This window comes from Mytilus californianus, unplaced genomic scaffold (assembly GCF_021869535.1).
Source record: "Mytilus californianus isolate M0D057914Y unplaced genomic scaffold, xbMytCali1.0.p SCAF_1, whole genome shotgun sequence".
Classification (NCBI taxonomy): domain Eukaryota; kingdom Metazoa; phylum Mollusca; class Bivalvia; order Mytilida; family Mytilidae; genus Mytilus; species Mytilus californianus.
Genome location: NW_026262581.1, coordinates 35949156 through 35961340, shown reverse-complemented (window position 1 = coordinate 35961340; position 12185 = coordinate 35949156). Strand labels below are relative to the sequence as shown.

Below are 12185 nucleotides of genomic sequence, written 5' to 3'. Positions count from 1 at the left end.
GCATTGTCGTGGACTTTCAAGGCCATAAATGACCCTTTGTGAACCTACTTCTGCTGCTCTTTTTGTCTTTTCAACTTTCAAATGAATTTTTACCATCAAAGTATTTTGAGAGTACGACAGACTTGATCTTAAGGCTTTTCTCAAACATCATCCACGCCTTCATCTTATCAGTCTTGTCTGAATGACAAACGTATAATAATAAAAATTTCAACATGATTAAATTTATTGTACAAATTTTAAAAATTTATAAATATTCAACAAAAAATATCATGTCAACAATTAAAACTGTTTTAACAAGCAACTAGTAGATAATATCTTTCCGTAGAGAATCTGGGTTCTTTGAAGATCGCAAAACAGAGTCGTCAGGTTTGTTCGGAAAGCAAATTGGTATTCTTTGTATATAACATAGAATTCACTGTTATGTAATGTAAACATGGTGTCTGAAACATCAGCCGGGTCATATGATTCTAATGAACACGAAGTTAGGTTGACGCCATGAACTAATCCATTTGAATCCTCTTGGCCTCTTCGTGTCGAGATGAATCCGAGGGGTTGATAACTGCATTACACTAAAGAAGGTGTTGAGTAATTTCTGAAATGAAAAATCAAAGTAAAAAAATTGAGCCTTTATATTTTAAAAGGTATTTTCATTCGTAAGAGCTCTTCAATTTAAAGATCAATTAAGATATGGATCAGTTCCAATCCACGTGTAAACATATGATCTTGGATGAAAAAGATGTAAAGCGAGCCATGGAATCATCTTGAGTGTTTTAAGAACTTTAAAATTGATAATGCGCATTGATATAAGCTTCCTCAAATTTAATGTCTATTTGTATTAGCTCTTCTTTGCTGCTTTTGTATTGTTTTTTTTAACAATAAATTCGTGTCATCAATACGATGTTCAGCCGAACATTCTTATTTGTCGCTGCCCTTATAAACTGTATTTTACTATACTTTTTCGGTATTTCTAATGTTTTTTTTGTCCCTACAGTTAGTGTTAAAGTTAATGCCTATTTTTAATACATTTTAATTTACAATATTAATAAATATTACAGCAGGAAGCCATGCTATCTACTTGAAAAAGTGGCGCATGACACACGAAATCCATGATTAATTTATGTTTTAAGAAAAGGCATTTGTTTAAGACTTTTTAATTTATTTTTGAAATATCATATTATAAATCCGAGATTAATGAGATAATATAATTATTAAAGTCTTTGAAGGTATGAATAGGTATTTTTATTTTTGATAAACATTATGATATTGAACTGGAACAGGTGTTAAATCATAAGTAATCCTATAAATATTATAAACAAAAGTGTGATATTGTTAAAGACTCTAAACAGATTGATAATAAACTGATCATATTGTATTTCTTACAATCGTTTTGGAATTTAGCTTATTGACTGCTATAGCAGTTTGATAACGCTCGGAAAATATCAAATCCAAAGTTCTGTGTTGCATATTCATTTTAGCTTTTTTTAATACAAGTGACAATTTTTCCCGAATGAGCATTTCAACCAATTTCTAAAAAGCAATATTATTTTTTCTATTCATCTATTCGTTTATTTACCATTTATTTTGTCTAGCACAAAGATAAAATAATACAATTGTTTTATCAAGATTTTAAAACTGCAGAAAAAGTTGTTCTTAACACAATCAAAAAATAAATTAAGAGAACCGACAGCCGACCCCCCAAAAAATGTGACAATAGACAATTTATACTTTTAAAGTGTTATAATTTTAAAATCGTCAAATATAACAAATAACATTCTCTATTCATCAACAATATATTACATGTTTTACTCTTGAGAAAGCTCATTCACTATTCACTGTTTCGCGACTTGAATGATTACAACAAAACGTATGAATCTATGAAACATTACTCGCAGTTTTTTTTCTTAATCGTTGTTAGATTTGATGATTGACAAAATAATTCTGATGAAATTGTTTGCAATGCACAACTGAAATTGTCATCACTCTTACGAATAAACAATCAAACATCCAGCGGGAAATATTACAATCAATTTTAGTGCGAAAAATGATGGTAAGATCTACCGGGGTTAGTTAAATGGATGTCGATCTTATTTTATAAGCTTCAATACTTTGCATAAAACACAAATGTAACTGGTAGGGAAAAGTTAATATTTCATAGTAATACGTATTTTGGGGAGTGGGAACTGAAACTGAAGAAAAATGTGTGCATAATAGGACAGAAAACTGAAGTGCTATTCAGTTTATCCATTTCAAGTCCAATTCGTACAAAATCCTTAACGTATTCTTAATGCACGATATGAAAGAGGTGTTTTGGTTTTGGTTATTTGTGCCGTTAGGTTGCTGTCTCAATGCCGCACATACCCCACGTCTCCCGTTTTATCAATTTACATCACTTTCTCAACGATGCTATAAGTCATAGCAAGACCACAAATGTATTTCAAATATATATGTTAAAATTAATAAATATTGATATGAATAGATGCATTTTATAGAATTCTTGTATTTTGTATTTGTATGTGTTATATAGGGCATTTGCAATTTATAACTTGCGGTTGTTCCATTTACAGGGTCAAATAAAAAACCTGACCGACTGGAACTTAAATATTAAATGGTTCAAAATTATTGGCCTCAAAAAAGATTTTCAACATTGTACATACCATTGAACAATTTTACCATGGAGGACTAGAGCTCTGATGAAGGACAATCGGAACATAATTAATTAATTTCAGATTATATAGTTAATTCTAAAGACAACGTATAGCTTTAATAAGTCCGATACTTTCGTTTTTAATATTTTTTAGGAGGATAGGATGTCCATCAAACTCATAATTTTTGTATTTGTTGTGATAAGTATAAAGATTTAGTGATACCAAATTTAAAATATACAAAACTACAGTTTTTAATTATTTATAAGCATTGATCAACTTCACAAATTTATTAATACGAGCAATAAGTTGTCAGAACTTAAAATTACAAGCAAATGCAAAGAAACAAGGCATGTCCCTGATGTGAAATAAATTCAGGGAAAATTAGTCCTAGCAAAATTAGTATTATATTTATTCTTCACAATGTTATCCATATCTCCAGCTACTTTCCTTCATGTAATATTTATAAAGAGAAAACATATAAAAGGAAACTGTGACGACAAGGACGGGAATGTAGGTAGGCTAGCCTTAGTTTAGATTGATTTAAATTAGAGTCAAATGCCTTCAATAATAAGTAAATAACCTTGAAAAAGTAAGTAGTCGTAGAAACTCTCAAATATTTATTTTTTAAAACTTATTTTTGTTTTATTTTAAATTTTCTACAACTTTCAGACAAAAATGGTAATGCCAATTCAAATATAACAAAAAAGAGTAGAAATATATTATTGCCACATTAAAGTATTTCTGGTGAACCTAAAATAAAGTATCAATGTATATGAAGGTGTTTTTCATAAAGATTGATCAAGTACGCACACAAACATTTGAGAACATAACAAATAAACTCATCATGGATACCAGGATTGAAATTTAGTACGCCAGACGCGCGTTTCGTCTACAAAAGACTCATCAGTTACGCTCGAATAAAAAAAAGTTAAAAAGGCAAAATAAAGTACGAAGTTGAAGAGCATAAAAATTATAAGCATTGTTATGTCCTGAAAATAAATAGAAAAAAGAAAGAAAAAGGCTAAATATGTACGAGATGACACAAATATCGATCAGGTATGCTAAAAGACAAACGTTTTAGAAGCCAAAAAATAAAGCATTATAAGCATAAATCAACTTCACAAGTTTTATTTTAGAATAACGGACATGGTTTAACATGTATAATAAACCACGGGAGTAGTATCGAGTAAAAAAAAAGACTTCTAAATTTGTCCTTGACTAACACAAAATTTGATTTGATACACCATGGTTAAATTTTTTCGCAGAATTTGTTTTCTCCATGGTTAAGATCAAAAATGACTTTTAATACTAACAATTTAATTTTTTTATATAACTTGGTCAAAATGAAATGTTCAAATTTTGTTTTTTTAATACTGTGGATGTAAACATATGTTTCTTGTGTCTCATGGTTGCTAGAGAAAACAATCTTAAATAACCTTTTTATATGTAGTCGGAGAGAGTACGAGTTTGTTCCATATAATATTCTTAGTATACTGACTACTGTAGTCTTTAGCATCAAATTGGATTAATTATCAATTGTAATGGATGGAAATGGTGTAAAGCAAACTTAAACATCTTTTTGTTGGATTTTAGCTGTAAACCAACTTAGTTTCGCGTATTCTTTTTCACGCTATAAGACCTTTCCAGCTGACTTCATGACAATTTATTTTTGCGATTTGTTTATTTTGTTCATAAATTCATTTATACGAAAAGATTGACATATTCGCGACGATTTATGTTCGTTGTATGTTCTGTTGTCGAAAGTCGTGTAATAAATCATTCTCGAAAATTGGTTGGTAAATAGTATAATTTTTTCATTTTATTTTTCTAATTCAAAACTGCATGTGTAGTATACAAATGTGTAACACCGATTTCAGTGCAAACAGTGCGTGTTTCTTGAATAAATCATTAATGCCAAGAGAACATCTTTAGGCAATTGCGATTGTTTAAAACCAATAATCTCCAAATTTTCAAAATACATGGGAAACTTTCAGGAAGCACTGATTGCCTTAGCAGAAAATAAAGTTCTTTTCTGGTGAAATAATATAATTTCTCTAAAGTCCAGAAACCTCAACAAAGCTTTGTTGGTTGTGTATTCGAAAAGCGCGTCAAGTGTTCGAAAAATAGAAGCATTGTATTTTGATGATTTTTTTTTTGCTATATAACTATCTATCAAACTTACAGATGTAATTCATGCGTGAAGGGCAATATTTGTACATAACAAATTGCTAGTAATGAACTTGTTAATGTGTATTTGTATCAAAACTATTTTTAAAAAAATGGCTAATTGCTATAATTATGATAATAATAAAAAAAGAAGCTCGAGTTTTGTTTTCCAATTTTCCTCTTTTTTTTTCTCTTTTCTTTGGAAGAGAAATAACAAGTGTTTCCCTGCTGTTTTATTTACGTCTTTGACGCCTGAGAACTAGTTCTCAAAATCGGTCAGGAAAAAAATGAAGGACTGATTTTCTCCAGTATTTATAACAAAAAAGGATTATTTCAAATATTAATTTATCTTTACTAGAGTTCACAGTATATCAGCTTCACACATGTATGTGTATTTTTAGCTTTCATGACATCATGCTATATCTTTTTAAAATAGGCCATCAAAATCATAAATAGTAAAGGACTCAAAACTGCAAAATTTATAGACTTTGTCTTTCTAAGTATTTATCGCATCACTAGAACAAGGGCATTCCACCCTAAAACAAAATTTCATCGAAATTAAAGATTTGTTTTTTCTATTCTTTTTCAGATAAAATTAAATTCATTTTGTTTCGGATGTATTTTATTCAGAATTGTACAAAAATATGCAATGTATGCATCATTTCATTCCAAGAGTCAATGCTAAGTATTAAAAAATATTTATTTGAAAATTTGTTAATATGCATGAAAAAAAATCATCCAAACTCTAAAATATTCAAACTTTACCATGTTTCATTACCTTTCCTTTATTTTTATGAGCTAAACAATTTTTCCGTTATAATGTAAATATTTTTTTACCTTATTTTTCTGAGGTTTTTTTTCATATAATTTCATTCATATCATATTATCTTTTCGTCTGTCGTTTAAGGAGTTTTAAGATTTCGGTTTGCTAAATTTCTATAGTGGCAATTTTTGCATATTCAGGACGCTGAATTTTTAGACTGAAAACCCCAATATTATATTAAAAAAATAATGCACATAAGAATTTTTTTGTATTCATGCAATTATACATTGCCAAGTGTTTATTTGCTTATTTTCTTTAGCTAACTTATTTATCTGATTATGAATTTCTTTATAAGTTTATTTATCTATTCGTGCATTTATTGGTTTGTGAGTGTTTTTTATTTATTTTAATGTTCAGAATAAAATTTACTACTGTAATATCATGAGAAAACTTAACACAAACGAAAATACCTAGTTCTAATGTAACCCTCTTTGTTTCAAGGTTAATTAAAAGGAAGTGTTTACGTTTGAAATCACGATAGATATCTATAATGTAAAAATTAGAGTTTTTTTTTACATTAAAGATAAATATATTTTTTCGCATTATTCAAATATTCGCGTAGAACAGAATTTAAACTTCGGAAACAGTAAAAATAACAGTCCGCAATTGGAAATTGATAAAAATACGAGATGAAGTATTTTCATTTACAAGAGTATTGTATAGAAGAATACCAAAACAATCCGTTATTGTCAAGATTTAAAACGGATTAGGTTAGGCAATATTATTCAAATTATCTGATAATGTCACTTTTACTGTTATAGTGAAAGTTTATATTTATATGATATACCACATGTGATAACATAATTGCTATCAACTGATGAAACAAATCCCTTTTTGACACGCTGACATGAACTTACCGTGAGAGCGGGGAATTCAACTGATACACTGACTGCATAGATTGCGAATTCTGTTCTCCGTATCCCTGCCATTGGGCGGAGCCGTTGTTATACATCCCTGAATTGCAATTAGAGTTTTGGGCCGGATACGAACCGTTGGCTACTCCTGCAGTTGGGTACCATTTCATAAAGGGATTGTTCATGCTTTGCCTTAACAGAGCTTCATCAAGTCTATAAGCTCGGCGCTCAGCCTCCGTGTATGGTGAATAAATAGAACTAAAAGCAGTGTTTGGGTGATTAAATGGCATGCTTGGCGTTAGCGCGGAATATCCATTTACATGATACATCCCTAATTCACATTCCTTCTTTCTTCCTCTACGCCTTGACCTCCGTCTTTGTCGGAAGTCGCCACGCATAAAGTCTTGAATGTTTGCTGGATGTATTGCCCAATAGTTGCCTTTTCCGTCTTCACATCTTCCTGCCTTGATAAAGCAATCGTTCAGTGACAAATTGTGTCGCACGCTATTTCTCCATCCTTGTCCACGATTCACATAGTAAGGATAATTCTTCTCAATCCAACCATAAATGGATCCTAAGCTTAATCGCTTGTGTGGTGACTCTAAAATAGCCTTCGCAATTAGTGCTATATACGACATGGCAGGCTTTACGTCTGCGTTTCCACGTGCTTTTTCATCATGACCTTTATCTGGAGATTCCAAATCGAGTTTTTCCGAGTCCTTATCATCTTTAGAGCCGCTGTCACTGGTGCTTCCAGGTGAAACAATGCTGTCATTTCCACTTGACGAAGAAATGTTCTGGTTATCTGTAGAAGTTGCTTCTATTTTGATCGTGTCCGTGGTATTGAGATCAATGTCATTTTCAACAATCAGTCTGTTTGATTCTGAATCAAAACGATTAATGTCCAATGAATTTGATTCTAACAAATCTGTCTTTGACATGATTTGTTCATTGCTATTGTTGCGTTGCATTGTGAAATCTGGCATATTACCACCCGGTGAAATTTTGTAATAAGTATTATTCGAATTAGTCTGTGGAAATCCAGTATGAAATACAGTTGATTCGGCATATGATGGTGGTTCTCGGGGTATACTATAGCTTCCAGGCGATGATACGTTGTTGAAAAATGTATTATAACAAGAATCCGCTGGAACAGATTCCGGAAAATGTCCGTGATGCAACTTAATAGTCGAACCGTCGTAGGTTTGTGGTGCTCCATAAAGTCCTGGAGTTTGATACGAAGTTGTATCACAATACTGCATCTTTACGGATTAAAGCAGTAATAACTGCTATGTTGAAACAATTAAGCACAGAGTTTTACTACAAATGTTTACTGTTTATACGTAAACAATCACAATTTAGAAGACAACAAAACAAACCGTGTAAAACTGCAAATTATCTGGACACCATTATTTTGTTGTTGTAATCAACACAAACAAAGCAAACTGTCCAAAACATTTGTATGCAAACTTAATCTGAATTATGAGGTTTTGTTATATATAACGTACCTTTATATCACAAACCTGGAATATTTTGGTGACCATCAAAATTTTGATAGGGGTAATGAAAAACGTTATCCGATTGGTTGATTATATCAGATAAATTCACGCTTTTCAGTGCTTTTGATGTACCTGTTTAAATATGAAGGCGGAGTTACGTCTTTCTGTGGCCCTTTCTGAGATAAATATATTTAAAGTATTTAAATTTTGTTTAAACAGATGAAGAGGCGAATTTCAATTAATGGGTATAAAATATATACAAATAATTAAAAGATACAGTGCTTAGTGTCTTATTTGGTTAAGATTTAAACGATTCAAGTGGTCAAAATTATTAGAACTTTCACACGATATATACATACTATAAAAGAAATATAAATGTATCTAAACTGATCTTAAAGTAACTGTTTTAGGTTCAATCCATTAATTTTTTTTTCAGATACCTTTTACAAATCTTTATTAATCAAAATCTGAATCATAGTCGTGCAATAATATTTTTAGCAATTTTTTAGCTTTAAATCTGTGTTGACATATTCAATATTTTTTTTATTATTATTTTCTTTAGTTTTTTTAATTGTCATAGGCTTGCCAGTTTTGCTCATGCAATTTAAATCAGAGCAGATCGTACTTGAAACTTCAAAAATCATTTGCAAATATAAAGGACCTGCATTTTGTATACAATTTTAAGAAGAACGTCTGGGAATGAAACAAAATTCGAAGAACTAGATATTGTTTTCCATTATTTGGGGTTTTTTTTTATTATCTAAAGAATATTATCACATTAAACCAGAATAGGGATTCTGTCGAAAATATCATATACACTTTGATTTTGCCTTATGATAACGCTATATGTTTAATTTTAAAATGAAAGTAAAATTTAAAGTAAAACTATACCATACAGTAATATAATTCGTAAAATTCTTTTATAAAATAATCCTTTCATAATATGTTATTTTAGAAATTTTTAAAGGAATATAAAAGGCAATGTTGAAACCAGGCAGATGGAATAATCTTAAATTTTGATTCCATTTTTGTCTTCCTTTCATATATGTTCATGATCAATTGAATATATCGAATTTTTGTACGAGTTGTACTTTATATTTATAACAAAAATACCTAATTTTAATTGTAAATTTTTTTGGTAATTTCCTTCTTGAAAAAAAACACAAATTTTGTTCGTTGTTGTTTGTCTTTGTATATGTATGTCTATTTTGTTGGAGGAGCCGAGTGTCGGTGGTTAATGCGGGTTATTATGCTGTCAAATATTTTTGAAAATTTCTGTTGTCCTTTTTAAGTATTATTTTATAGGTTTTATTAAGGATTTGTAAGATCTAACTATACAAATCCTTGGTTCTATATATGTTGTTTTTCTTCTTCATAACAGAATCATTCCGCAAATTGAGTAATCAAAAGTTACAATGAAAATAAATGCAGAATGCTTAATTTATTTATTATTTTTCTAAGTGGCTTTAAAAATCTTTTGATTCAAAATTGATCGTAAGGTACTCTGGAATGTTCATGACTAACGAGTACTTTTGCTCGTGATATTTTTTGTGAAAAGAGCCACTAGTTAGTCTTTACCAAGGCGGTTGATGGTAGTGTTCATGGTGCTCAATCTTTTGTTTTCTTTCTATTGTTTTGTCTGTTTGTCTGTATTCTTTTGGTCATGGCCACGATGGTGATGTTTATGTTTTTTCGACTTATTGGTTTGTATGGCCTCCTTGGTATTCATCCTCTTTTTTTTTGCATTCATGAATGAATGACATTTTGGAAACTTTAAAAATGAAAGAAAAATTCCTTAGGTTGCTTGAACTTTTAAATCAACGATTATTAAAATAACAAGATAATAAAAAATGTTTATAATAAATAATTCAAGTGGCATAGCAAATTATGAAAAAGGAAGCCCGCAATTGATCCATCGAAAAAATGACACGAAAGAAACTTGAATAACTATTCCATTAAAATAAAATTCATGAAAAGTATAACTCCTGTAGATAATTTATATATCTTGCAATGCATATTTGTAAATATATTCATAAAATTGTTGTCGAATCCTGTAAATATTACATTGGATTTCTGCAGAATTTACAATAATGCCGTTCATTCATTCACAGTGAAAAGGAATGCCTTTTTAAAGATTAGTCGACATATTATGTTCAATCACAGACCAGAACAATCACCAAACTCAGAGCCGGAGGATCTGGAAAGGAACTTAATGTTCAATAACAGAATTAAATAGCTGTTCTCTTTCGAGATGCATTCATCGGTGAGTATTGTTGGGTGTTTACTAGAATACAATGCATTTTGGGATGTATAAGTACTTAAACACAAGATGAACGTATTGCATTAAGGTATGTGTGTGCATACATAGCCAAATATGATTATTAGTATTTCTATAATTACAGTAATGAATTTTGAACTTCAAGAGTCTCAACATTGAAAATTCAAATTTACATTATGAATATGAGTACTGTAACATCTTACAAGGGAATAAAAAGAACTTTCAGATTGTATTATTTCATTTTCAAAAAACTAAATGACGAAGGCCATTAAAATTGTTGAAATGTAATATTTGTCTGCAGTATCGTTGCATTAATTACATGTATTAGACTTGTATGAGTTTTTTTTTTCTGTTTGTGTTATATCGTCATTTTCAGGCGGTCCGAAATCTACTGGTTCGTTGTTTTTAAGAGTATATATTTCCCGCTGCTTTTGGTGAACATTGCTTGAAAGGGATGAATGATATTTAAACTGAATCTAATCAAAATCAACGAAAATATATATTTAATATTCTCACTCATGATTTATTTCTTCTTTTTAGTTTAATAAATCCTTTCTACAACATTTTTGTCTTTAAAAAGCAGCAGGTCCTTGTAGAAGATTTTTGCTTTGAAATTGCATTAAATCTTATAGTATTTAGTCCATCTGATTTGCTATGATTTCTCCTTATGATCGGGGTTTATTACGTTAATGTGAAGTGATAAGGTAGCTTGGGACTAACTTTACCATTCTCAACATTTGGGAGGCTTGTTTGAGTTCCTGTGTTTCCTCCTTTTGTGCATGAGGGCATGTTGTGTTGCGTACTGTTGTCTTAAGTCTATAGTGTTTATCATTTCCTAAGAAACAAAATTTGTACCACTTAAGTTAAATATTGTATATAGTAAAATATTGATCATGTTTTCATTACATAAAATAAAGATTGTCTGATTAAATGAATTTTGCAACGACGACGGGGGGGGGGGGGGGGGGGGGGGAGTTTTAACGACCTTGACTACCCATGAGGGTCTTGCACGATCGGCCCTGGCTTACGCCTTTTTGGGCATTTGAATAATTTTTTTTTAACTTATGGTAATTGATATAATTTTAAGTGACAAAAACATAACATGAATAAAAAGTAAAATGAGCAATAATTTGATAAAAAAAGTAAATAAATAAATAAATTGATGAACATTAATAATAGATAAAAATAAATAGAAATTAAATAAATAAAAAAATGATTTTTTTTTTGTAAAGAACAAAAAAATAATAAAATAAAAATAGGAGCCACCAAAAGCCGGAACAGGAGAAAAGGCCAAGCAAACGACAATGAGCGACAGCAACGTTGTCCTGGTACACCAGCAGCCAAGCAAAGAGCGGAGAAATTTGATATGCCAAATTGTGTATGTGAATTTAGTTGCCAAATATTTGGTATAAACCCAAATAGGCTTAAATATGTGTTTGTAAGTTTAAGATAAATAATTAGAGAAAGTTTTATAAAATGCGTATTGTTATGCGTTTACTTTTCTACATTGGCTAGAGGTATAGGGGGAGGGTTGAGATCTCATAAACATGTTTAACCCCGCCGCATTTTTGCGCCTGTCCCAAGTCAGGAGCCTCTAGCCTTTGTTAGTCTTGTATTATTTTTAATTTTAGTTTCTTGTGTACAATTTGGAGTTTAGTATGGCGTTCATTATCACTGAACTAGTATATATATTTGTTTAGGGGCCAGCTGAAGGACGCCTCCGGGTGCGGGAATTTCTCGCTGCATTGAAGACCTGTTGGTGGCCTTCTGCTGTTGTCTGTTCTGTGGTCGGGTTGTTGTCTCTTTGACACATTCCCCATTTCCATTCTCAATTTTATAAAAAAAGAATGAGTAAATGAAATGAAATAGAAAAAAAACGAATGGTGTATGTATAATTTTGACTGCTTTATGCTAGCCTAC

At 30.5% G+C, this 12185-nt stretch overlaps 1 protein-coding gene across 1 annotated transcript; it reads right to left on the bottom strand.

The window, feature by feature from the left end:
• Nucleotides 1-205: 205 nt before the first annotated feature.
• LOC127702362 (forkhead box protein D5-B-like) lies at nucleotides 206-7874 on the bottom strand. The gene is made up of 2 exons (XM_052206521.1): nucleotides 6492-7874; nucleotides 206-592 (listed from the first exon to the last, which is right to left on the bottom strand). Exons 1-2 carry the CDS (start codon nucleotides 7748-7750, stop codon nucleotides 565-567), a joined length of 1287 nt encoding a protein of 428 aa, XP_052062481.1. The 5' UTR covers nucleotides 7751-7874; the 3' UTR covers nucleotides 206-564.
• Between the last annotated feature and the right edge of the window lie 4311 nt (nucleotides 7875-12185).